Source organism: Desarmillaria tabescens, assembly GCF_030435595.1.
Source record: "Desarmillaria tabescens strain CCBAS 213 chromosome Unknown EV420scaffold_56, whole genome shotgun sequence".
Taxonomy (NCBI): Eukaryota; Fungi; Basidiomycota; class Agaricomycetes; order Agaricales; family Physalacriaceae; genus Desarmillaria; species Desarmillaria tabescens.
The window spans coordinates 94122-113941 of NW_026848355.1; the positions used below are offsets into that span (position 1 = coordinate 94122).

The 19820-nt window shown below is 48.4% G+C and overlaps 10 protein-coding genes across 10 annotated transcripts; 5 read left to right on the top strand and 5 right to left on the bottom strand.

Moving 5' to 3' along the window:
• Positions 1-72: 72 nt before the first annotated feature.
• On the bottom strand, positions 73-3299 carry EV420DRAFT_1622828 (copper amine oxidase; the record flags this gene model as incomplete). Its single annotated transcript, XM_060475862.1, has 13 exons — positions 73-106; positions 161-400; positions 456-721; positions 776-1049; positions 1102-1135; positions 1188-1311; positions 1509-1604; positions 1640-1716; positions 1848-1878; positions 1939-2256; positions 2308-2420; positions 2477-2567; positions 2619-3299. The coding sequence occupies 13 exons, from the start codon at positions 3297-3299 to the stop codon at positions 73-75; spliced, it is 2379 nt and encodes a 792-aa protein (XP_060324884.1).
• An 887-nt stretch (positions 3300-4186) lies between these two features.
• On the top strand, positions 4187-5623 carry EV420DRAFT_1751934 (histone deacetylase complex protein; the record flags this gene model as incomplete). Its single annotated transcript, XM_060480385.1, has 4 exons — positions 4187-4234; positions 4283-4392; positions 4444-5449; positions 5507-5623. The coding sequence occupies 3 exons, from the start codon at positions 4187-4189 to the stop codon at positions 5132-5134; spliced, it is 849 nt and encodes a 282-aa protein (XP_060324885.1). The 3' UTR covers positions 5135-5449; positions 5507-5623.
• On the bottom strand, positions 5189-6381 carry EV420DRAFT_1014829 (uncharacterized protein). Its single transcript, XM_060465324.1, has 6 exons — positions 6344-6381; positions 5789-6285; positions 5675-5735; positions 5507-5623; positions 5380-5449; positions 5189-5326 (listed from the first exon to the last, which is right to left on the bottom strand). The coding sequence occupies exons 2-6, from the start codon at positions 5994-5996 to the stop codon at positions 5243-5245; spliced, it is 540 nt and encodes a 179-aa protein (XP_060324886.1). The 5' UTR covers positions 5997-6285; positions 6344-6381; the 3' UTR covers positions 5189-5242.
• Positions 6361-7240, bottom strand: EV420DRAFT_1631407 (uncharacterized protein; the record flags this gene model as incomplete). The annotated part of the gene is made up of 4 exons (XM_060476150.1): positions 6361-6626; positions 6671-6852; positions 6899-7062; positions 7187-7240. The coding sequence occupies 4 exons, from the start codon at positions 7238-7240 to the stop codon at positions 6361-6363; spliced, it is 666 nt and encodes a 221-aa protein (XP_060324887.1).
• On the top strand, positions 7228-8341 carry EV420DRAFT_1575396 (uncharacterized protein). Its single transcript, XM_060474463.1, has 3 exons — positions 7228-7638; positions 7717-7775; positions 7813-8341. Exons 1-3 carry the CDS (start codon positions 7416-7418, stop codon positions 7933-7935), a joined length of 405 nt encoding a protein of 134 aa, XP_060324888.1. The 5' UTR covers positions 7228-7415; the 3' UTR covers positions 7936-8341.
• A 1932-nt stretch (positions 8342-10273) lies between these two features.
• On the top strand, positions 10274-11797 carry EV420DRAFT_1768438 (uncharacterized protein; the record flags this gene model as incomplete). Its single annotated transcript, XM_060480967.1, has 6 exons — positions 10274-10630; positions 10707-10839; positions 10907-11297; positions 11424-11532; positions 11591-11635; positions 11682-11797. Exons 1-6 carry the CDS (start codon positions 10456-10458, stop codon positions 11795-11797), a joined length of 969 nt encoding a protein of 322 aa, XP_060324889.1. The 5' UTR covers positions 10274-10455.
• Positions 11798-13371: 1574 nt separating this feature from the next.
• EV420DRAFT_1622832 (ribosomal protein S5 domain 2-like protein) lies at positions 13372-14501 on the bottom strand (the record flags this gene model as incomplete). Its single annotated transcript, XM_060475863.1, has 6 exons — positions 13372-13570; positions 13620-13740; positions 13814-13956; positions 14008-14113; positions 14169-14288; positions 14345-14501. 6 exons carry the CDS (start codon positions 14499-14501, stop codon positions 13372-13374), a joined length of 846 nt encoding a protein of 281 aa, XP_060324890.1.
• A 1426-nt stretch (positions 14502-15927) lies between these two features.
• Positions 15928-17089, bottom strand: EV420DRAFT_1277753 (aspartate-semialdehyde dehydrogenase; the record flags this gene model as incomplete). The annotated part of the gene is made up of 2 exons (XM_060468045.1): positions 15928-16751; positions 16804-17089. 2 exons carry the CDS (start codon positions 17087-17089, stop codon positions 15928-15930), a joined length of 1110 nt encoding a protein of 369 aa, XP_060324891.1.
• A 225-nt stretch (positions 17090-17314) lies between these two features.
• On the top strand, positions 17315-17722 carry EV420DRAFT_1622834 (uncharacterized protein; the record flags this gene model as incomplete). The annotated part of the gene is made up of 2 exons (XM_060475864.1): positions 17315-17621; positions 17670-17722. 2 exons carry the CDS (start codon positions 17315-17317, stop codon positions 17720-17722), a joined length of 360 nt encoding a protein of 119 aa, XP_060324892.1.
• Positions 17723-18344: 622 nt separating this feature from the next.
• On the top strand, positions 18345-19102 carry EV420DRAFT_1484810 (uncharacterized protein; the record flags this gene model as incomplete). Its single annotated transcript, XM_060470117.1, has 4 exons — positions 18345-18430; positions 18619-18759; positions 18811-18877; positions 18941-19102. 4 exons carry the CDS (start codon positions 18345-18347, stop codon positions 19100-19102), a joined length of 456 nt encoding a protein of 151 aa, XP_060324893.1.
• Between the last annotated feature and the right edge of the window lie 718 nt (positions 19103-19820).

Genomic DNA, 19820 nt, shown 5'->3' on the forward strand with positions numbered 1-19820 from the left:
GCATTTATATAATGACCAGGGGTGATTTGATTCTTCCATTGTACTTCTGTATACCCATGACAAATAACACATCTAGAGCTCTACCTTTATGCGATGGTGCCATTCCCTGGGTAAAGAAGGATGAGCAGGCAAATATTGTTGATCAAATAACCATACGCACGCGTTCTTCCTCAGCTCTTCAAGGCTAGGGGCTTGAAGCATCCCGTCGGCATCAAATACGTCTACAAACGAATATTCGAAAGGACTCGGGACTTGCGGGATACAGGTATATTCCTGCTTAACGCCATAATCGTCATATCCGAAAGACTCTCCCGACTTTTCGGGAATTTTCAGTAAAATAGCATTGCTCGACTCCATGGAAGGGTCCGAGTCGAAATAATTCCATGGCGTCAAGATGAAGCTACACATTACGTTTATTAGGGAGATATAAAATATGAATGAATGTCACGACACACCTGGATGCCGCGACGTTGGTCTTGGTGTTGGGCGAATCTTCGCTAACCGGAAGATGATGCATACCAACGTTTACCCAAGCAACCAGATCCGTCTGCGTGATGTTTTCTCCGTCGAAGAAGTTATGGAAATCTACGACAGGCTTTCCTGGAAGGTTCATGTTCCAGATAGCGCTCGAAGAAGGCTCAGTCTCTTTACGATGGGACACTGCCAGGTTATATCTAGCCCAATTAGCATTGTTGAGAAGCCGCTTCGAGCCCACGACCGTCTGTATATCTTTGTAAAAGGCAACTAACGGGTGAACGAGATGGGCATTACTAACGTTATGAATGGGAGAATATCCCGGATGTATGGCATATCCGCGAGGAAGACCCCAGGCGTTTTTGTTATCTTGATTGATAATGGAATAGCCGCCTTGGAAATTCTGAGGATATTTGAGCAGAGCATCATTCTCGTTCTCGATGATTTTCTTCGTGATTTTCTGCTGAATAACCTCCTGTCCCCAGTCATCGTCGAACCAAGGTTGAGTAATGACCTCTTGGTTCGTTGTCGTTTCCAAAAGCGAGTTCTCGATGCCACCTATGTCGAAATCGACCCTATCAGGATGTCAGTGAGGAATACCTACTTGTAGAACACACGCTAACTCACTTGAAATTGATAACATGGTCGTGGAGATTCCCCACTGTGAGCTTGTCTTAGACGTTCTACCATTGAACAGGCTTATCAATACTGACTCGTTGTCTCGCGAATTCTTCCTCCGTATCCATCTTGTTTGGGATCCCAATACCCACCTTGAAGATATCCCGAGGCGGACACGCGCACCTCGATGGTTCCATCCAATTGGAACATATAATCAAACTGACGAAGAGAAGGTTATCCCAAATCTACGCGGAAAAGGCCAAGAAGCTTACCACTGTTAGAAAATGAGTCAGCGAAAATATTGCTGGAAGCCGGAAAGGTAAAAGTCGATACGGTTACTCACGATAATCATAACTGAAGATAAAATTAATATCCACGAGGAATCAGTCTAAACTCGAAGATGCTTACTTTCCGACCGTGCTGATACTCCGTACAGTAAGTATATACCCTTTAACAGCGCCGAATTCGCCTTGCATGTACCCGGCGTGGACGAGTGATGGGTCTAGCCGTGTCTTGCTCAAATATGCACACTGCCCTCTTTCTGAACAACACTACCCGTGCTGGCGTAGGTTGTCATTGGAAGGTATACAGCCTCGTGGGGACAGTCATATCCGGGAAGCATATCTCGAACGGAGCCAGCCCATGCCAAAATAGCGATCGAGCCATGTCCGTAGTCGTTTGCATAGGGTCATTTCCGCCTATATGATATGAATATCAGCATTGTAGAAGCCGTACCGGGAATGTCTATCACTCGCCGTATTGGGCAATCGCTTCTTGAGGTGCAAGCTGTAGGGTACGACCATGTTGGTCATATCCGCGTCAACCATGGAAAGAGACACTACATACCTGATAGATGATCCTCTCTCCCTTGAAGCCGATATTCCATAGGCTCAGGCCCATATCTCGGTCAAACCCAAGGTACATGCTCCATCCCATCCAAGTGATGTACTGGCGCGCTTTGTCGACGCGGAATCTCAACCCAGCAAAGGACACCGATCGAGGTCCGGGAAGGTGATCGAGATCGCGTTGTTTGCCTACGCGTTTCCTCGTGGTCCATGACAGGTCCTTGTTTTCAGGTCGCTCAGGAAGGCGCACCAGAGTCCCGTTCCGGAAAGCTTCCATGAAGGACTCCGTCGAATTGAAGACTTGGTGGTTATAGACTACCTGTTGACATTGAGTTCAGTTTGATATTGGGGTGGAATGGTAGTGACTTACCTTCAAAACCTTCCAAAGAGAGGGATCTGTCCCGCTAATGTCTACGTACTGGAAGAAGTTGACCGGGTGTAACCATGGACCCGGAGTGTTGAGCTTCCAATTGAGCCATAAACCTTGAATAGTAGCATTATTGGCCACAAAAGAGATCTGCAACTAAGAGGCTACATACGGCGAAAGCTTCCATCAAAGCTGAACGGCGCCGATGCCCCTACAATCAAGGTGTCGTTTTCATAACCACGAGCCACGCCTCCAAAAAGTTCCTAGCAGCGCGACTATTAAGCAGATGATCGATTACAGGCGGACATACGTACGAATAGCGCGTCTCCAAAGTCAGGCGCAATTTGGGAAACGACAAGAGAAAGCTCGGAACCAATGGCATAGCCGCCAGCATGGAACGGTATATCCTCCCGATGATAGATATCAGTGAGGGGTTCCATCCTTGTGTCAGGCCCAACGGGAAGCGGTCCAACGAGATAGTCTCGAATCACCGGCTCCACACCATGATGAATGGTAACTCTGGCAAACTTGTCGGGAGGAGAAATCGCGTCTGGAGAAGCCAAGTACTCCAGAGCTGCAGACTTTGGAGGATAATACAACTCGATCATGAAAATGACATTGTCGGAGAAAGTAGATATGCTGGCTCTCGTTAGATTAAGTCCCCTCTCTGGGGCTTCCAGCCATCGTTGAATCTCTGTGGTCTCAGCAACAGTTAAGGATGCCCAGACATTGAGCGGAGCAGGGGGGTCAACTGGAGGTGGAAGCGAAGATGCACACTGCTTGAGAGCCGTCGGCTCCGAAGTCTCGATGGTCGACGATGATGGTAACTCTGACTCGTCAAAGAACCGCCAAAGGTCTGTATTGTGCAGAGATATAAGAGAAACAATGGCGATAACGACAAGAGACACAAGACCAAAGCGCCAGCGCCGTTTACCGGGTTCGATAAGGTCTGACTCGGGATCCTTAAGTCTCTCGTAGTGTTGATGGCTAGGCATGATGAGAATGATAGGAAGATCTTGGCTCGCAGGCGAGGTATTTATATGGATATGACATATAGATAAGCGTCCGTTCTTGTTATCGTTTTATCGGTGTTATGCTTTCTAATTGCCGACGGGACATCAGCTTTTGACGGCCGAGGGGAGACGTTGTATGTGAGTATAGCGGCTAGCCAAAGTATTAACAGTAGTAATTGCCAGTGGATGTCGAAGCATCCCTAATCTTTGCCGAGAGCGTAAGAAGGGGTCGGTTTCTCATCGCCGGAATATACCTTCGTGATTGAGTTAGCGACCATTTATACTCTCGATAAGGTGCTTATCTCTCGCTTGAGTCTTTTTTGCTCACACGGAATCGGGCGTGAGAAATTTATTGCTATTTCGGCATTCTTGAAAACAACGAAAAAGAGTTATTGCCCACCTCGAGCCTGTACTCAATCCGCTCCATCTCCAATGGCGTGGAGAAGAGAGGTTTGGAGAGAACAGACGCGCTTTGATGTGTAGGAAGGTCCAAACTATTTTCGTTCATTGAGATTTATTCACTGTTCATTTTTTCATTTTCTTTCATCCTTTTTTTTTCATTTTTCGTTGTTTTCATTTTTTTTCAAAAAATTTCCGTTTCTTTCTTTCTTTTCTTTTTCTTCGTTTTTCTTTTCTTTTTTCTTTTTTTTGAAAGGTTTTATTTTATTTTTTTCGCTTTTTTCTTCTTTTCACTTTTTCACTTTTTGTTCATTTTCATTTTTTCTCACCATTTTTCAAAATTGTTAAAAGTCGATCCGTCATCATTTATTTCAGTCTCCGCACGATTATGTCATCTGATTGTCTGGCTCCGAGCCTAGGACGCTTCCCTATTTGGCGACAGAAATATACCAGACCCAACCTTCTTCACCATGAACGAGACGACACCTGCCGGTCAACCTATCGTATCTAGGGAAAAGGTGGGTGAATGCTGTCGTAATATTCTCGGTTTCTAACCATTTTTTCAGACAGCACCCTTCCTCATACGAACATTCATTAAAATCGGCAGCTTTCACCGGATAGGTCAGTTTGAGGATGGCCCGCTTCCTACCACTGATGAACAACAGATATTCACTTGGTGCGTAATTATATCTATATGTTTTTTTCTGTAGTGAATTAATGATTGCAGGAAGGACGCCACTCTCCGAGAAGTTCTGACTACTATCCGTAACAGCACGCCCATGATTCAAGAATACCGACACCCACTCGCGCGTTTCTCCTTCCGTACCGTATACGCCGACCCAGGCAACAAAGGCCGCTTTGCCTCAAAAGACCTAGGCCAGGTCTACTCCCGTGACATCCTCGGTGAACCAGGATCACTGACCAGCACCGCACCACGTCTCCTCGAAGACATCGACGGAGAGAACCGCGAGCCCACAGAGCGTGAACGAGAGGAGCGAACGCTCGACGAGCTACGTTTCGTTCCGGGCGACTACCTCTTGGTTGCGGTGTTTCTCCCAAAAAGCGTAGCGCCGCCCGAATCGAATACACGAGCGCCGCCTTTCAATGGCTGGAAAGCTGGAGGGCCAGGGATTGGTGGAAGTCCGGTGATGGTTCGTGGAGGAGGCGGGCATTGGAGGGGCGACTCGAACGGTCTTCGGGGGCGCGGTGGTGGACGTGGTGGCGGGGTTGGGGATAGGGACTTGGAAGATAGCCGTGTGCCGCCTCCGAGGCGCGGTGACCGGGGGAATTCGCCTCCGCCTCGTGAGACAGGCTGGGGCCGACGAGGCGGTCGTGGTGGTCGTGGTGGAGGAAGGCGGTCGCGCTCTAGGTCGCGGTCACGTACTCCGCCTCTGAAGAAAAGTTCAAGATACGACTGATCATTGTTTATTCTGTCATAATCTCGTTCCGTATCTTTTTAGGTGTGCTATGTTTCGTCATGTAACTGTTTCGACACTCTTCCCTGGCTATGCTACGAGATACACAATTCACATATTTGCTCGAGACGATGATGGGAGCATCTTGAGATGAACACCTGAAGCCACAAGGCACCGGCGCGTCGTATTCCATATCTTTGTATTGATTGGTCAGGGTGTTTGCTGTTGATCTACTTGACGAGCCTTACCTCTGTGCGTACTGACATGGTTCTCGCTCCGACGCTCATGCTAGTGTTGACAATGTTCAGCTTATCTCCCCTGTTGACGATGTAAATTTATCACATATTTTATCAATCATTTGTCATCAGAACTTACAATAAAGCTGGCGAGTGATATACCACGTCCAAAGTCTGCGAAATTGTGTAGATCTTATCCCAATCGCAGCTGGTGGTCTTGCACAGCACATAGGCTACCAGACCAAGTGTAGAGCATCTTTAGCGATATCAGCACAAAGAAAACAACGGCATGAGAACAAACACTCGCGCATCGATTATAAATGCACTGCAGCCTCCATGCAAGCATCCTGGTATTGCGTCCAGCATATCTAACGCCTCGTTAAACCCATCATGATCTATGGTTTACGAACCGCTGACGTACCCTCAGTCACCGTCAACGAACATGTAACTTTGGATTGGTCCCTCGTGTACTGCTCTGGCGAGGGGTCAAGGGAAACATGGGATATAGACAGTCCCGAAAGAATCTGATGCGCGAATCCTTTTGTTTGTCCGACAGCAAGAAAGACGCGCTGGCACTGCTTGACATCATCTGGAGCATTTCCTGTCACTTCTGGATGTTCTTTTATCATTTGTGGAGTCGTCCAAAGTGTTGATGCGAAGAGCGACGATACGGTTGTGAGCGGCGTAGTGCAGCCTGTCAAGATACTAGCCCGTCTCGGAATCCATCCTAGCTTCAACGGGATCTCACAAAGAAAGGTCCAGTCGAAGGGGTGGCGAGGATCTAACTTTGTAAGTGCACTAGTAGCAGACTGAATTGATCATGCGTTCAATTGGGTTTCCAGTTATTACATAGTAGCCGCCGCTCGTCAAAGGCTGGTCGACATTGAGGACGTTATATAACATCAGGGCATTTGGTAACTGGCGAGTAAATCATAAGTATGATAAGTTGCAGGTTACACATAGTTGAAGGTTTTACCTGGAGGGATCTATATCTTAAGCGCCACCCACAACCTCTGCTCCTGGCAACAGCCATCTAAAGGTTATACTCACCCGCATCGTCCTTTCCACCCATCGACCTCTATCCGCTGCCGACATATCCGGACTCTGCACATAATCCGCAGTCTTCTTCTCAATACCATGAGTCCAGTTATACCTCGCATCTCCTGACATGACGATGATACTTCTCTCCGGAGGTACACTCCATACTGCCTGGTCCTTCGAATCCAGACGCGAACTGCATGACACACCCACTGCCAAAGCTGACACCCACAATACCATCCCCAAACCGCTTCAGAAGATCCACATGGGGCTGTGATCCCCTCACCAGGATCGTACCGATTAATGATAGCCTGCCTAGCTCGCGTAGGGACAGTCGGAAAGAGTAAAGAGTGGATTTCTGGGGGCAACGTAGGCCTGAGAAGGTCGGATAGAACATCGAGCAGTGAAGTGAGAAGGGGAGGTAGACCCGAGGACGGTGAGTCCGCACTGGGAGCGCGGACAGAAGAGCATGATCTGATTGATGTTGGCAGACGTGAAGAAGGTTTCCAAGCAGTAGTTCATCACGGAATCTGCGAGGTCTGCGGGAAGACGGAGCGAAGGGGTGAAAAAGAGGCCTGGGATTGGAGGTGCATCGATGAGCGCTGCCGGGGCCGGACCAGCTTCAAGAGGAGAAAACGGCTCGTCAAATAACGAGTCCTGGTGTGGATATGGTTCCAGGAGAGTCTAGTTCCTGACATGTAGGGAAATTTGTGTCGATAAGAAGGTTCGTAGTTTCTGCGAAAATGTTCTTGCTAATGGTGTTGTAGAGACCAACAAGTACTAAGAACGTACTGAGATGTGGTTCGACGGCACTTTCTGTTTGCACGCTGTCCATTATTACGAATAAACGGCTGTCTTCAGCACGTCCAATCGGAGCCTGGTATAAACGACAAGTAAACCTCGTGAAAATGTTCGTGACGAATGTCAGTTTCCGGCTTTTGACATTACTCCGGCCCGGCTCCTTTAAAGCGACCATTTCATACTTTTGATATGAACCTCATCATCTTTTCATGGCAAGCTCGAATTCTAGTACAGACGACGTCTCCTCTATAGCTGGAAATGTATCGGACGAAATTAAGAGAATCGTTGGGTTTCCGATGCGTATCTTTCGCATGACGACAGATGAAGGAGAACCCACCGGATTCGGTGCCACGTTTACGTCGGGAATGACTGTTTCCGAGGTGTCTATGATACCCAAAGCGGAAGAACCAACGAAGCAGGAAGGAAGAGGTGGTGTGCAAGCTTGTTGTGACCGAAGGTGCGTAATGGTATTTCTCTGCAATCAAAACTGTTCTTAGGCACTTTTACTAGATATGGTCAACGGCGCCATGACAATTCATGGGGGTTGCTCTGCTTACTTGGTTGACAGTGTGAGCCTACATAGACACCTTGATCACCATCGTCGAGTTTGAACTGCTTTGCAGTTGTTCCACTCTGGCAATAATGGCTTATACCTTGGCCTCTGGGAGACCAGTCAATACCGTTTCACAGTCAATCAACATGATGTACCATTCCCCAGCCGGTTTGTGAGTTGCCAACAATAATACTGCGCTGTACATATCTAAGCTGATGGCACGTAGGGGCGAGGAACTCCGGATAGTCAACACGACGATGTCCATTGGTTCGAAAACTCTGATTGCTCGCACGGAGGTGCGTTGATTTCATTGAGCATATTATTACTTACGAATTGCACCACAGATTTGGAGCGACACTACGAAGCGTCTCGTAGCTTCTGGAGTGCACAGCAAAATGGAACCATCGCAGGCCAAACTATAGAGTGGGAGAGCAGATATGTGTCTGCCTTTCTTAGAATGGATATCTTTGAATAATCTGTATAATAATACCATCACCATGCTATCCAAAGCCAATAGCCCTTTTGTGAAGCCGGTGGTCCGTGTACGCCACAGAAGGTGGCTTCATTGGGGCGATCGACTGATGAGACAGAAGCCTGAATTCGGAGACAAGCGCGCTTACCTATCCGATGAACAAATCACGCAAGACAAATACATAACTTTAAGCATCGAAAAGTAATTGATAGCACTGTAGGAAACGCCTTTGATGGCCGATGTCGGCGCGCCGTCGGCGACTCCTAAAATAGGAGGACCCGATTCAGACTAGTTTTTTTGATGGCTTCTTTTCCTGCCTTCTCACTCTTGCATTGTTAGGCCCCGGGAAGCTCCCGCCAAGGTTTGTCCGGCAAAAACCCTGATTTTTGGCCTCAAATATGCAAAGATTGGCGCCTAAAATATGCTAACTCGGACAAGGCTTCTGCCGGTCCGTCCGCGCCACGGGCCAAATTAGGTCAAATTTCGGCACCCTTTGCCTTGCATTTTCTGGATGAACTTTCAGTGTCACTTCCATCCTTCCTTCAGATCCCAATAAGTCCTCGCTATGTGCTTCTCCAACTACAGGGATTCTGCCATGTGCCATTCCTCCAGGCCCCGGGGCCCTAAAATATGCTAACTACGGACAAGGGCTTCAAAATTTGGGTCTGAAATATGCTATCTACGGACAAAGATTTCGCTTTTTTGGGGCCTAAAATATGCTAAAATCCGGACAAACCTTGGCGGGAGCTCCCCAGAGCCTGCGTTGTTCTTGCATGCAAGCGGTTCACAGGCAGTTGCTCAACTACGGTGCGTGGGATGTCTCTCACGCGACTGCATTGCCTAATCAAGCCCATTTATCGATTACTAATGGAATGGAAGCCCAGGGATGCATAATCGTTGCATTCAGGATCTCTGGAGGGGCTTGATAGTAGAAATTGGCTCTATAATTAAGATGCACAAGTTTTTACTGAAAAAAGATAAGTTATTTCATATGAAAAAGCGGGACAAGCAGAATTTTCTGCACAGGCGCGCGCCCGGCTTCGGATCGGCACGCTGAGTTTTCCCCCAAATCGATTCGATGTGGCGCAGTGCCGTCTCGCGGCCATCAAATTATGTCAGGCTTTGTAATGATGTGGCCATCAGCGTCGGTTATACCCTGCTGCCGCATCTGCTTTTCTATTCGCGGTTCGACGTGCCCACTGCGCTGTCCCATATAGGGCTCTGTGGACATCGCCGCTATCTTAGTCTAGCAGTGTGGAAGTTTACATCTATAACTATCATGAAGAATGTGGCCTAGTCGTGTGAGCGTGCCTGCTGTATCTTACCTTTATTGATGAATACTCATGTATTAGGAGCATTCCAAAGTTAAAAGGTATGCTGCTGTCCATAACATCTACACATGAACTCACAATTCCCCTGTGAAGTGGCATCGAACTTGATTCAAAAGATTATTTCTCTTCTTCGATTCATGGATTCCTCTACTCGTTATGATGGACTGCCCTAACTGGCATTTTTCTTGAAATATAACTCTCGAAGCTCTGCAATAGAAACATTTCCTGCCGGTTCACTGTAGGAGGCAGCCAAAGCATCCAATCACACTACATCTCGGAATTATTCTGGATGCCGACCTGTATACGCTGCCTGGCGAATGCTGGATCATCACCCTATCTCCAATGTCCCTCCGTGGTTCTTTTCGCTAAGCCTAGTCAAGCGGGCTCTTCTACTTGACTGTCAGCTGCTTCTGGCCAATGCCGACCTTGTTCCTACAAAAACTGTGCTATTCGTTTTACCCGGCGAACTTGTAGAAGGCGCAAGCGCTTGCCAGTTGCAAGCTTCTCCCAGCCCACGAAATGAAAGAGACCGAGCCTTTGTTTGATTAAGTCTTGTGTGAGACCTCTGAAGATCGAAGAAAAAAATCGATTACTCCAAACATCGTGCACCTGGCCCTATTCTAAGATTCCTGCTATGTAATGATTATATGTACCAATCGCTGAACTCGGCCGTTATGTTAGCGCCTAATATCGGTTAGTCTCCCGTTGACGGAATCGTTGATCTCCTTGTTTAATCCAGTCAGACCCTTTACTTTGTTCCCGTACCTATTACTGACTACAGACTCACAGACTCGCCTGCACACAGGTGGCCGATCAGACCCTCACTATCTACGGGGTAAACATATCAGATTCAGCTGCAAGATTGTACCCAAGTATATACATCCATTCCCGAGATGGATACGGTCGTAAAGCATGGCCATACGTTTGGGCCGGACGATCTTTATGTCCGCCAACTGGAAGGATTACTCAAGGAGTCCTCTGATGGTTCAGCAGTTTTACCACTGCCGACACCGCCGACACATGCTCCAGTCTCGCTATATCTGACCCAGCAGGAGACTGGAACACGAGGTATGTTGATAATCATCGGTGTAGTATTATTGGCAAGTTATCAATTCTGTCTAGGCTACTCAGGATTCCTCTGTAGAGCCTTCCAGCGACCAGGTCTTCTTCGAAGCCAATGTCACACTCTCCACGATCGCATACCGCCTGACAGCACCGTATTGGCAGGCCAGAGTCAATTCCCATGCATCTGGTTTCCCGCATCTAATTGTAACTTAGTGGGTGCCCTTCCGCGGATGTCAGGGGGAGAATCCAGGATCTCGTGTACTAATCTTTCCGCTTCAGTTTGAGGGTACAGAGCTGGCCACAAAAAAAACGCTGGTCCGTTCATTACGGTACCTTTAGTTTCTTCGAGGCTGATAAGGACCTTGGTTTAGTTTTACTGAATACTAGCGTGACATCGAAATCACAGAAAAGGAGACCACCTCCGACTACCCCATTCGACGTTGTCGTGGTTCGTTATTCTGTGCCCGTGGTCTCAATGTATACGCTCATATTATGGTACCGATGTCTTTCCGAGGGAATCATGCGATCAAAGGAATTGCCACTAGCGCTAACACTTCAAGCCGGTCTTCACCAAGTCGGTGTGCCGGAATACTCAGATTCCCGTGGACAACATCCGACACCCGTACTACGATCCTCCGGTATACCTGGGTCGTCACCACCCGGAAAGATCGTGCGTGAAGTATTATGGCTTGATTATGGCAGTATGTCTATTCAAATGACGAAGAACTTCGAACGCCCAAGTAAATTGTGGTGGAGTCAATTCCTACACTATTCGCATTGACCATCAAACCCTCAGTCAAAGGTTAGCTCCCAGCTTCAGGTCAAGCCGCAGTCAAACGTCAAGAATATCCAATCTTTTTGGAACAATTCAGTGAAATTGAAGATCAGGAACGCGGCTGTCAACAGTAAATGGTAAGCGCATCTATTACAATGCAGTGCTTCATTAACCGGAATTCTTTCTAGGCGGCGTCGATCCTCGTAGGTATTCCATTAAGGGCGGAGTCAGACGTAAGGCTCCCTCGGTCAGACAGATAATGCCTGATTTCCTAACCAGTGGAAATAGGACTTAGATTGGACCGCATATCTCCTGCTCTAGCGAATAATAAGACAACCCTTCAGCAAATGTTTGATACGCCACCTACTGAAGCTGCTGGGATCAGGAAACGGTAATACTGAATAGCCATGGCGCACAACAAAATTCCGCGCAATTGAGACGTACGTGAGTTTATTCACTTATGCCGACAATCTGACGGCATGGTGCGGTATAGAACCTTTTCACCGCAATCATTGAACAAAACGAGATGGCGCTCGAACAAGACTAGCTTAGGTTGAAGCTAATGGGGTTGTACTGAAGGCATAACCCGAGAAGAAAGATCAGAGGGCCCATGCCAAGGTGAATAACGGGATACCGTATATCAAGTTTTACTTCTCTTCAAAGTAACCAATTGGATAACCCATTTATCTCGTAGCGCCATCAGTTCACGGGCATGAAAACCCGACGTGGGGAAGTGTGCATGTCAAGGGCGACGTCACTCCTCAATCTGTGGCAGGTAACCGTCCATCTCAGTGTCAGACCAATACGCAAGTAAAGTCGTCCCCATTGGATCATATCAGCCTGACTTTTGAAGAGCAGAAGATCTCGAAGCTAACTTTTCTGCATCACAGAAGTTTGTTGACTATCGCGTCCTGGAAAACCACGGGGAGCGGAAACAAGATACGCGTTGCCAAATCTCGGCTGCGACTGCCGCATCCGTTATTACAAAGATTGCGGTAGTGGAGATTAGGGCCTCCCGGGGACGACAGAAAAGCACTGACAGGGTTGAAAGGAAGCATCAAGAAAAGGAAGGAGAGAAAACACGAGGGCACGTTCCAATAATCGTGTTTGACTCGCATTTTAACACTTAAAGGAGAAGTGGCAACCAGCGCTTGTATCTTGTCCGAAGAATTGACGAGATGTTCTCTGCGGCGTGAGAGCGTAAGTTGTGAACTCATTTTCAAACGTGTGTATTATACAAGTAATTAACGGCCCCCTGCGACGTCGAATGTTCAGGTGAAATTCGTGTCTCGAAATCAAGGACTTGGGACAAACTCACTGTCGATGTTCCGGTTCAGTTCCGAAGTCCAATCATATGAAATACCCTACTTGATGAATAGAATTGGATTTCAGGGATGCTCGAAATCTACACTGTCCCCTAGCTACCTCGTGAATGTGAGTGCACGCTGATCCCAGCAGTGGGCAAGATCTATCAGATGAAGGTCTCTTCGGTGTTTATGATTTCAATGCATACGGCCCACGTTCCAGGGTAAGAGCTGGATATCGAGTATGGTCGGTGTCACATGGAAGCGGGAAAGTGGGTCCTTCTCATAACTTATGATTACGCCCGAACACCTGGCGAATATGATGAGCGCAGGAACGCCTTCCGTGCAAATAATGGGGTGAATAACTGGGTGGTATGATCGGTGTCAGTGAAGCGTACATATCTCGGGAGGAAAGAAGCAACGCGAGCAATGGTACTTGAGGCTGTTATTTTGAAATGCTATCCACATACTCATCCTGATACCTATCTCAATCTTACGTTCGTGGGCCGCTAGCAGTTGCACGCATAGTCAAGGTATTGTTCCTACGTTATCGCAATCAAATATTTGTCTCAGGTGATGTTCAATCTGCGAACTGCCATTCGGAACCGCGTTTGTCATGCCTCGATAATCTCGCATCCAAAAATCAAATCGAATATCAGAAATTTCTATGATGAGTTGTATATTTGTTTTGTGAGAATGGCATGGCGCTTTCTAGCGGCAGAAGTACATGTAAGAAGGGCGTCTTGCGTGTCGGTGCCTACTTGCGATATGGAGATCAACTGGCCTTTTTCGTCGATTACGACCGATATCGTGGTATCGAGGAGAGGTTCCTCGAAGGATGTTGGGTCCGGAAGGATTCGAGACCTAATCTGCCGTTGAGAAGGAGAGAATGGAGATAACTAATAACACTCACGAATCGAAGACACCAAAAGACAATGCGATCGGAAGGCGTTCAATTTGCAAAGGCATCATCACCTTACGAGAGCATGTCGTAAGCCCGATGTCCTCGTTGTACGTCGCTTTAGGAAGTTTGGCTACAGAAGAAAGAAAAAAAAAAGAGAGTGGGTGAGCGGGTGCTTTTTGGGGGAAGGGGGGAGGGAAGCGTACTGTTTTTGAGAGCTGCGACCATCGCGATGAGGGTAGCATCGAATGCGTTTCCGTCGTAGTTTATGCATGTTGCGTCCACGTAAAGAACCCAGACGGATTTGCCTGGATGGATGCAGAGAGACTCTAGAGGAATGATACCAGAACTGAGGAGAAATGAGATGACGACGAAGGCCCTTCAATATCGTAAGACCAACCTGACAAGAACCTCATTCAACCTGTCCGAAAGCACCTGTGCCTCTTCGGTCGGGGGACCTGGTTTGAACTTGGGAGAACTTATTGCAGGCAAATCCAAATTTGGGACTGAAACAGAGCCGATTGAGAAACGTATCCAGGCCAAGACGAATTACGGACGCACCCAAAAACCCAACGTTTGGCGCATCCAGCTCTGGTTCGGCAAGTTCAGCTTTAACACCACACACAACAGTTGTGTCTCCAAGGCGAACGAGTGCGGATCCATTTGCTGTCGAGACCGAGCCTGTGAATAGTAAGAAATCCAGCCTTCCTGGTCAACTTGACGAGGAAGTGATTCACCAACGTTCACAGAAACATCACGCCACGCGTCGAAATCGCGTCCGTCTGGTCTGACATTTTCGGCGACGAATCGTTCAAGGTAAACGCGCGGATGTAGTCTTTGAAAAACGGCGGCCTTGAGAGTATCCTGTTGTGGTTGAGAAGAGGTGGATGCCATTTCGGACAGGTCCGTCGGAATTTTGCGGAAAAATCTTTAGAGCGATTATGTAAGTTATCGGAACGTTAATGGTCGCCGGCCGGTCGGGAGCGCCCTTTCCTTGTTGGGAAAAGCTGGGCGCTCCGAGCTGATGCTTTGTCATCTTCGTCGGGTGCAAAAACTCCCATCGATCCCGAGCCATTTCCGTTTCAGGTCCCTCCCTGGGCACATTGACCAAAACGATCGGCCGCTGGAAAAATAATGCTAAACTTTTGGAGGATTTAGGCCGAGTCCCGCCGAGAATCTAGACACGGCTCCAATAGCGATCCGCTAGGTTCAACCGCCACCCACAGGCACAGAAGTGTGCCTGCAATTGCTCACGGACGACGGGACAGCATTTCCCCCGGATCAGCAGTAAGTATTTACGTCGTTTACCCAACAATGTTACTGCCTAAAGTGATACAGACGTGTAAAAGTTTGTAGCGTCTACGTTCTGTCGTACCACTCTCTTTTCTCCCGAGATGCTATTTTTCCCACTGCTAGGGCAACCATGACTCCAACGTATCTTCCACCATTGGCCCGAGATCGCCCCTTTCAACACCGAGTTCTTGTAGCGGTTCCAATGGAAACATTATTTTCCACCACAAACTTGATAACCCGCACACTGTGGTAATATCGATCGAGCCGTGGCTGAGGCCCTTCTGGCTCTTCACGTACGGCAATAGTTCATTGGTGCCAAGAACAACCAAGAGCCTGGACATCAGGGTTGGGTACCGCGAGAGTTTGCCTTGGATTGGGCGGACGTCTCCGGGCGAGACGGATGGAGACGCGTTCGGTGCGTTTACAAGCACATGATTCAAATGGTAGATACGCGCAGGGTGCATGTAGGTCCTCTGTGAAAGATACGGAAGAGAGGTGGGTTCAAGCTTTGTTTGCTTTGGAAAAAAAAACACCACCCGCCAACGCTACTGTCTTGAAACTCGACGTCGTGGGTAACGCCATCTCAGCCGAGTAGATGGCACATTGGGGCCAAGATGGAGAACAATTCGCGGGGGAAGCATTAATTTAGGATATCGTCATACAATGGATAAGATTTTATTCTCATTGTCTCGGTATCGGTCAAACGAGAAGACTTCGTCGCGATGCGAGCTTGATGGACATTACAAGACGTCACGTCAAATCGCGTGGCATTACGCGTTCTAAGTACCAAGTAGAGTTGCTCGCGTGCAATCTTCTCGGATCAGCATAAAGCATTGACACCACTTACGCAACAATATTACTACCTATAATGGTACAAACGCGTAAGAGTCTGTACTACAGCGCCTACGTGTTCATGCATGAGCAGAGCTCTAATGTAACTTGGTGGTACAATTACATATCCTCCTCTATATCCTTCTCCCGATTTTCCACACGACCGTGACTTCAAAGATATCTTCCACCCTTGAGTCTAGCCCGAAATCACCCCTTTTAGAACGGCGAGTTCCGCATTGATAATGCTGCTTGTGGCGGCTCCAATGGAAACATTATTTGCCAGCACCACAAACTTGATATCCAAAACCTGACACTGTCGAACACGTCCGACCGACACTCCAGCACCATCTTGATAATACCGATCGAGCCGTGGCTGAGGCCGATCTGGCTCTTCATGTACAACAATGGTTCGTCGTGGTGCAGAGGGACAACCAAGAGCCTGGGCATCAGGGCTGAACACCGCGAGAGCCTCTCTCACTTGCTGAGGACTGGGCGGGGGTCTCCGGGCGAAACGGATGGAGACGCATTCAGTGTGTCCATCGATAACAGGCACACGATTGCAAGAGGCCGATACGCGCAGAGGGTGACGAGAGTGCATGTCAAATGTTTTGAGACCGTCATCCGAGTCTGCGATGCCGCCCAAAATTTTGAGCGTCTCCCATTCCATCTTTTCCTCCTCGCTGCCGATATAAGGCACGACGTTATCCATGATGTCGAGACTTGCAACTCCAGGGTAGCCGGCACCGGATATGGCCTGCATTGTGGTGACTAAAAGTGACTCGATTGGCCCGAAAGCCTTTTCGAGAGCAGCTAGGGGTATAACGCAACCGGTAGTCGAGCAGTTGGCATTAGTAACGATGAATCCCTTCTTTAGTGGTGGCGAATGAAGAGATCGTTGTTGAGGAATGATGGAAAGATGGGAGGGGTTGACGAAAGGAACGATGAGGGGAACATGAGGATCCCTGCGAAAGTTTTTCGCATTGGAGAAGACGGCAAATTCTGCCGCTCTGAAAGCGGCCTCTAGTAACGCGCTGTTAATAAATGAATGGACATATAAGGTTTTACGACATACCAATATCTCCCGCTACATCTGCGTCGAGTCCGGAGAAGACGATAGCACAATTCAGAAAATACTCCGGCTTGCACTCGTGGACTATCAGATCTCGGATGGTTGCGGGTATAGGTGTGGTCTGCTTCCAGTTTGCAGCTTTTGAATAGGGCTTGCCGGCTGATCTAGAGGATGCACCTAAGGCATCAATGACGAACCAGGGATGGACAGCCAGTAGCGTGATAAAGCGCTGGCCTACGGTACCCGTTGCACCTAGGATGCCGACCTTGATCTGGCGCCCTTCTTGCATTGTATGTCGTGGATATTTGGATAAAAAGCGGCTGGAATTAAAATCAATATTGTCAGAGGTTGCTGAGGCATTATTGAGAGTCATAACTGACGCTGAGACTAGTGACGGTAAGCAGTTCCGGTACGTGTGCCGCTCCACACGTGACAGTCACAGTGACGCCAGATGAGCCCGGCGGAGTTTGAATCGGAGCTCTCCGTATCCGACGCTGGACTCGACAACGACAACATGGCCACATCCGCCGAAGCCGCTGCTCAGCTCATCTACGGGCCCAATGTGCAGGCAAATACATCGCTCGTGACCATAAAATTCCTTTCTTCTTGCTTTGCCGGCGCTGTCGCAGGTATTCTTGGCCTCGAAAATTGGGTTGGCTTCGCCCTGTTCCTCGTATCAACTCTGTTCACGTCCTTCTGCATTCACACCATCAATTGCCGAGGGAATCCAGCCAAGTACATGCCTCAAGGCGTGGCAGACCTCGTGAACCCCGGGCAGGATAACGCCTTTACCTTCGTGCTTGTGTGGACTCTATTCTACGGTGCGGGATTCTTATGGTACTCATTTCATAACCGGGACTAACGTACAGGATTCCAGGCATCGTCCACGGTACGCATTCTGTTCGCAGCGGTATATTTATAAGAGCGAACGTCTCTTCTGTAGTGTACGACTAAAGTACCGAAATCTTCAGTCTCCATCAGGAACTTTCTTTGTACGTTCCATCTCCCCTTACTCATTGCCCCTGTGACCCAATTTTCATAACGGTAGCGTTCCGCACCAATTTCGAACGGTTGCGATGTGTCCGCGCAGCGAGTCCATAGAATTATGTCGTCACATCGATATACTTTTTTTTGCAAAATTTCCGGCCTAGGTTCATTCGCCGGAAAGAGCGGATACAGTGGAACCGTAGTATGAATAGATTGCAATCTGATCCATTTTCCGGCATTTTTTGTCCTCTCGTGCACGCGGGGTAGTCGTGGCGCAGGATCATTGGACGTTTGAGGCCTTCAAGTGCCGATCTCGTGTCGTGATATTATTCTCTTGAAATCAAGGTTCAATCTACAAATCTGCGATTTGATCTCACCGTCCACGCGAGCCCACGCGGCATGGTCTACACGTGGCGCAGTTGCACCGGCGGTGCTTCCACGTGGAGTCAATCCGTTCCGAGATTCCTTCTTCGAGCTTTCGAGACCACAACAATAATCATGGTTAAATCACGGCTCGACAAACTTTCCACTTGCTTTATCTCTTCCCCCCTTCCCCCATGTCTTCCGTCGTCCTCCTTCAGTTTGGGTCAGACCCCTTCAGCTTTCGATTCGAAGACCTCCAGGGTCGCCCTGCCTTTACCTTGTGCGTGTTTTCTCGCCGCGTTGACCGTTGAGCGCTAGTTTAACGTGTGATGGGGATTGTCGTTAACAGGATCCTGGTACGGTTGCAAATTCTGCTCTTCGCGGTACCGAAATTTTGATCGCGCATCACAGGCCTCGCAGTACCCGACGCTGGTCATGAAACTCACGCGGGAAGCTCCCTGGTCGCAGCAATACGCCTCCATTATGGGTCCCGTCGAATTCCTTCTTCTACTTTGGCCCTCGCACTTCGCCTGGATACATTGTCTACGGCAACAACCCCCTCAACCTCCCAATGTCCCACCTCATGCGTCAGGAGCGGGATAAGAGCTCGTGCGTGCCTTCGCTCGTGCCTTTTTCACGCGCCAGTAACCAATGCCCTAGGTCCCGGTATTTCACCTCACAGAGCGGGAATAATTATAAATGGAGAATGTCCAACACACGGATGGAGGTAGGTCATGTCGTTTTCCCGTGGTCACCACACCTCTGATGTGGGCGCTTGCTGCCTTTCTAGTGTATGGATGGTCGGACTCTCCTAGCTTCGTGGGATCTCAGTTCGCCGGAGGATGATTTCCATGCGCGGCTCACTATCAAACCATCCGGCCTCCACATTGTCACAGAAATTGTCACGACTCTGATTCTAAATCGAATGGCCCAAGATTTGAATTGGCAGTGAACATTCGTTATCATATTCTCGTCATGACCTACATATAAGCCCTGTATTATTATGTCTACGTTCCGCACTTCAGACTTCTATGCCGACACGTGTATTAATCCGTCTTCATCATGCGTCAATGCATTGTAGTTCGACTACAAAATCTTTACTCGTACTTCCTACCTACGGTACACGACGTGATAATCCATGGGGTTATACGACGTCCTTGTGCATATGCTGAGGTAACTCCCGAACTTGTTCCCAGGATTCAAGCACGGAATGTGAAGGTGCACCGTTGCACCTACGAAGGTACCCGATTAAGAGCAGAATTAAAACCGCCGTTCGAAATGTTGTATGCACTGTGTGGAGTTGGTCCCATCTGGTAAAGATCAAAATTTAAATCCGCGGGTAATCCAGATAAAGTGGGTCAGAAATTAGTTTCTCTCAACAGACACTTCGTCGGCGGCCGCAGTGAAAATCTGTGATAGTGGTGAAGTCTGTAGTATACTTGGTCTGTCATTGATAAGTAGTACGGGTTACTAGGTGCCATTGGGTTCAATTCTTACTGATGTGATAGAAGGTGGCGACGCGTCCATTTGCAAAGGGACAGTGTCATAAGAATGGTGACAAAAACGCATGTGAACTCAACGACGATAGACGTAGAAAATTGAGGAGAATGCCCGAACAAGCAGTATGTACTAGTTGTACGGCTTGGAAGCGGCAGCATTGCCGCCGGTTG

Coding starts and splice junctions, on each gene's coding strand:
- EV420DRAFT_1014829 (XM_060465324.1), bottom strand. CDS start 5,996: ATGATAAAAGAACATCCAGAAGTGACAGGAAATGCTCCAGATGATGTC. Junction 5,736..5,788: donor TTCGTTGACGGTGACTGAGG/GTACGTCAGCGG, acceptor ACGAGGCGTTAG/ATATGCTGGACGCAATACCA. Junction 5,624..5,674: donor AGTGCATTTATAATCGATGC/GCGAGTGTTTGT, acceptor ATATCGCTAAAG/ATGCTCTACACTTGGTCTGG.
- EV420DRAFT_1575396 (XM_060474463.1), top strand. CDS start 7,416: ATGGCAAGCTCGAATTCTAGTACAGACGACGTCTCCTCTATAGCTGGA. Junction 7,639..7,716: donor GAAGCAGGAAGGAAGAGGTG/GTGTGCAAGCTT, acceptor CACTTTTACTAG/ATATGGTCAACGGCGCCATG. Junction 7,776..7,812: donor CTGCTTACTTGGTTGACAGT/GTGAGCCTACAT, acceptor ACCATCGTCGAG/TTTGAACTGCTTTGCAGTTG.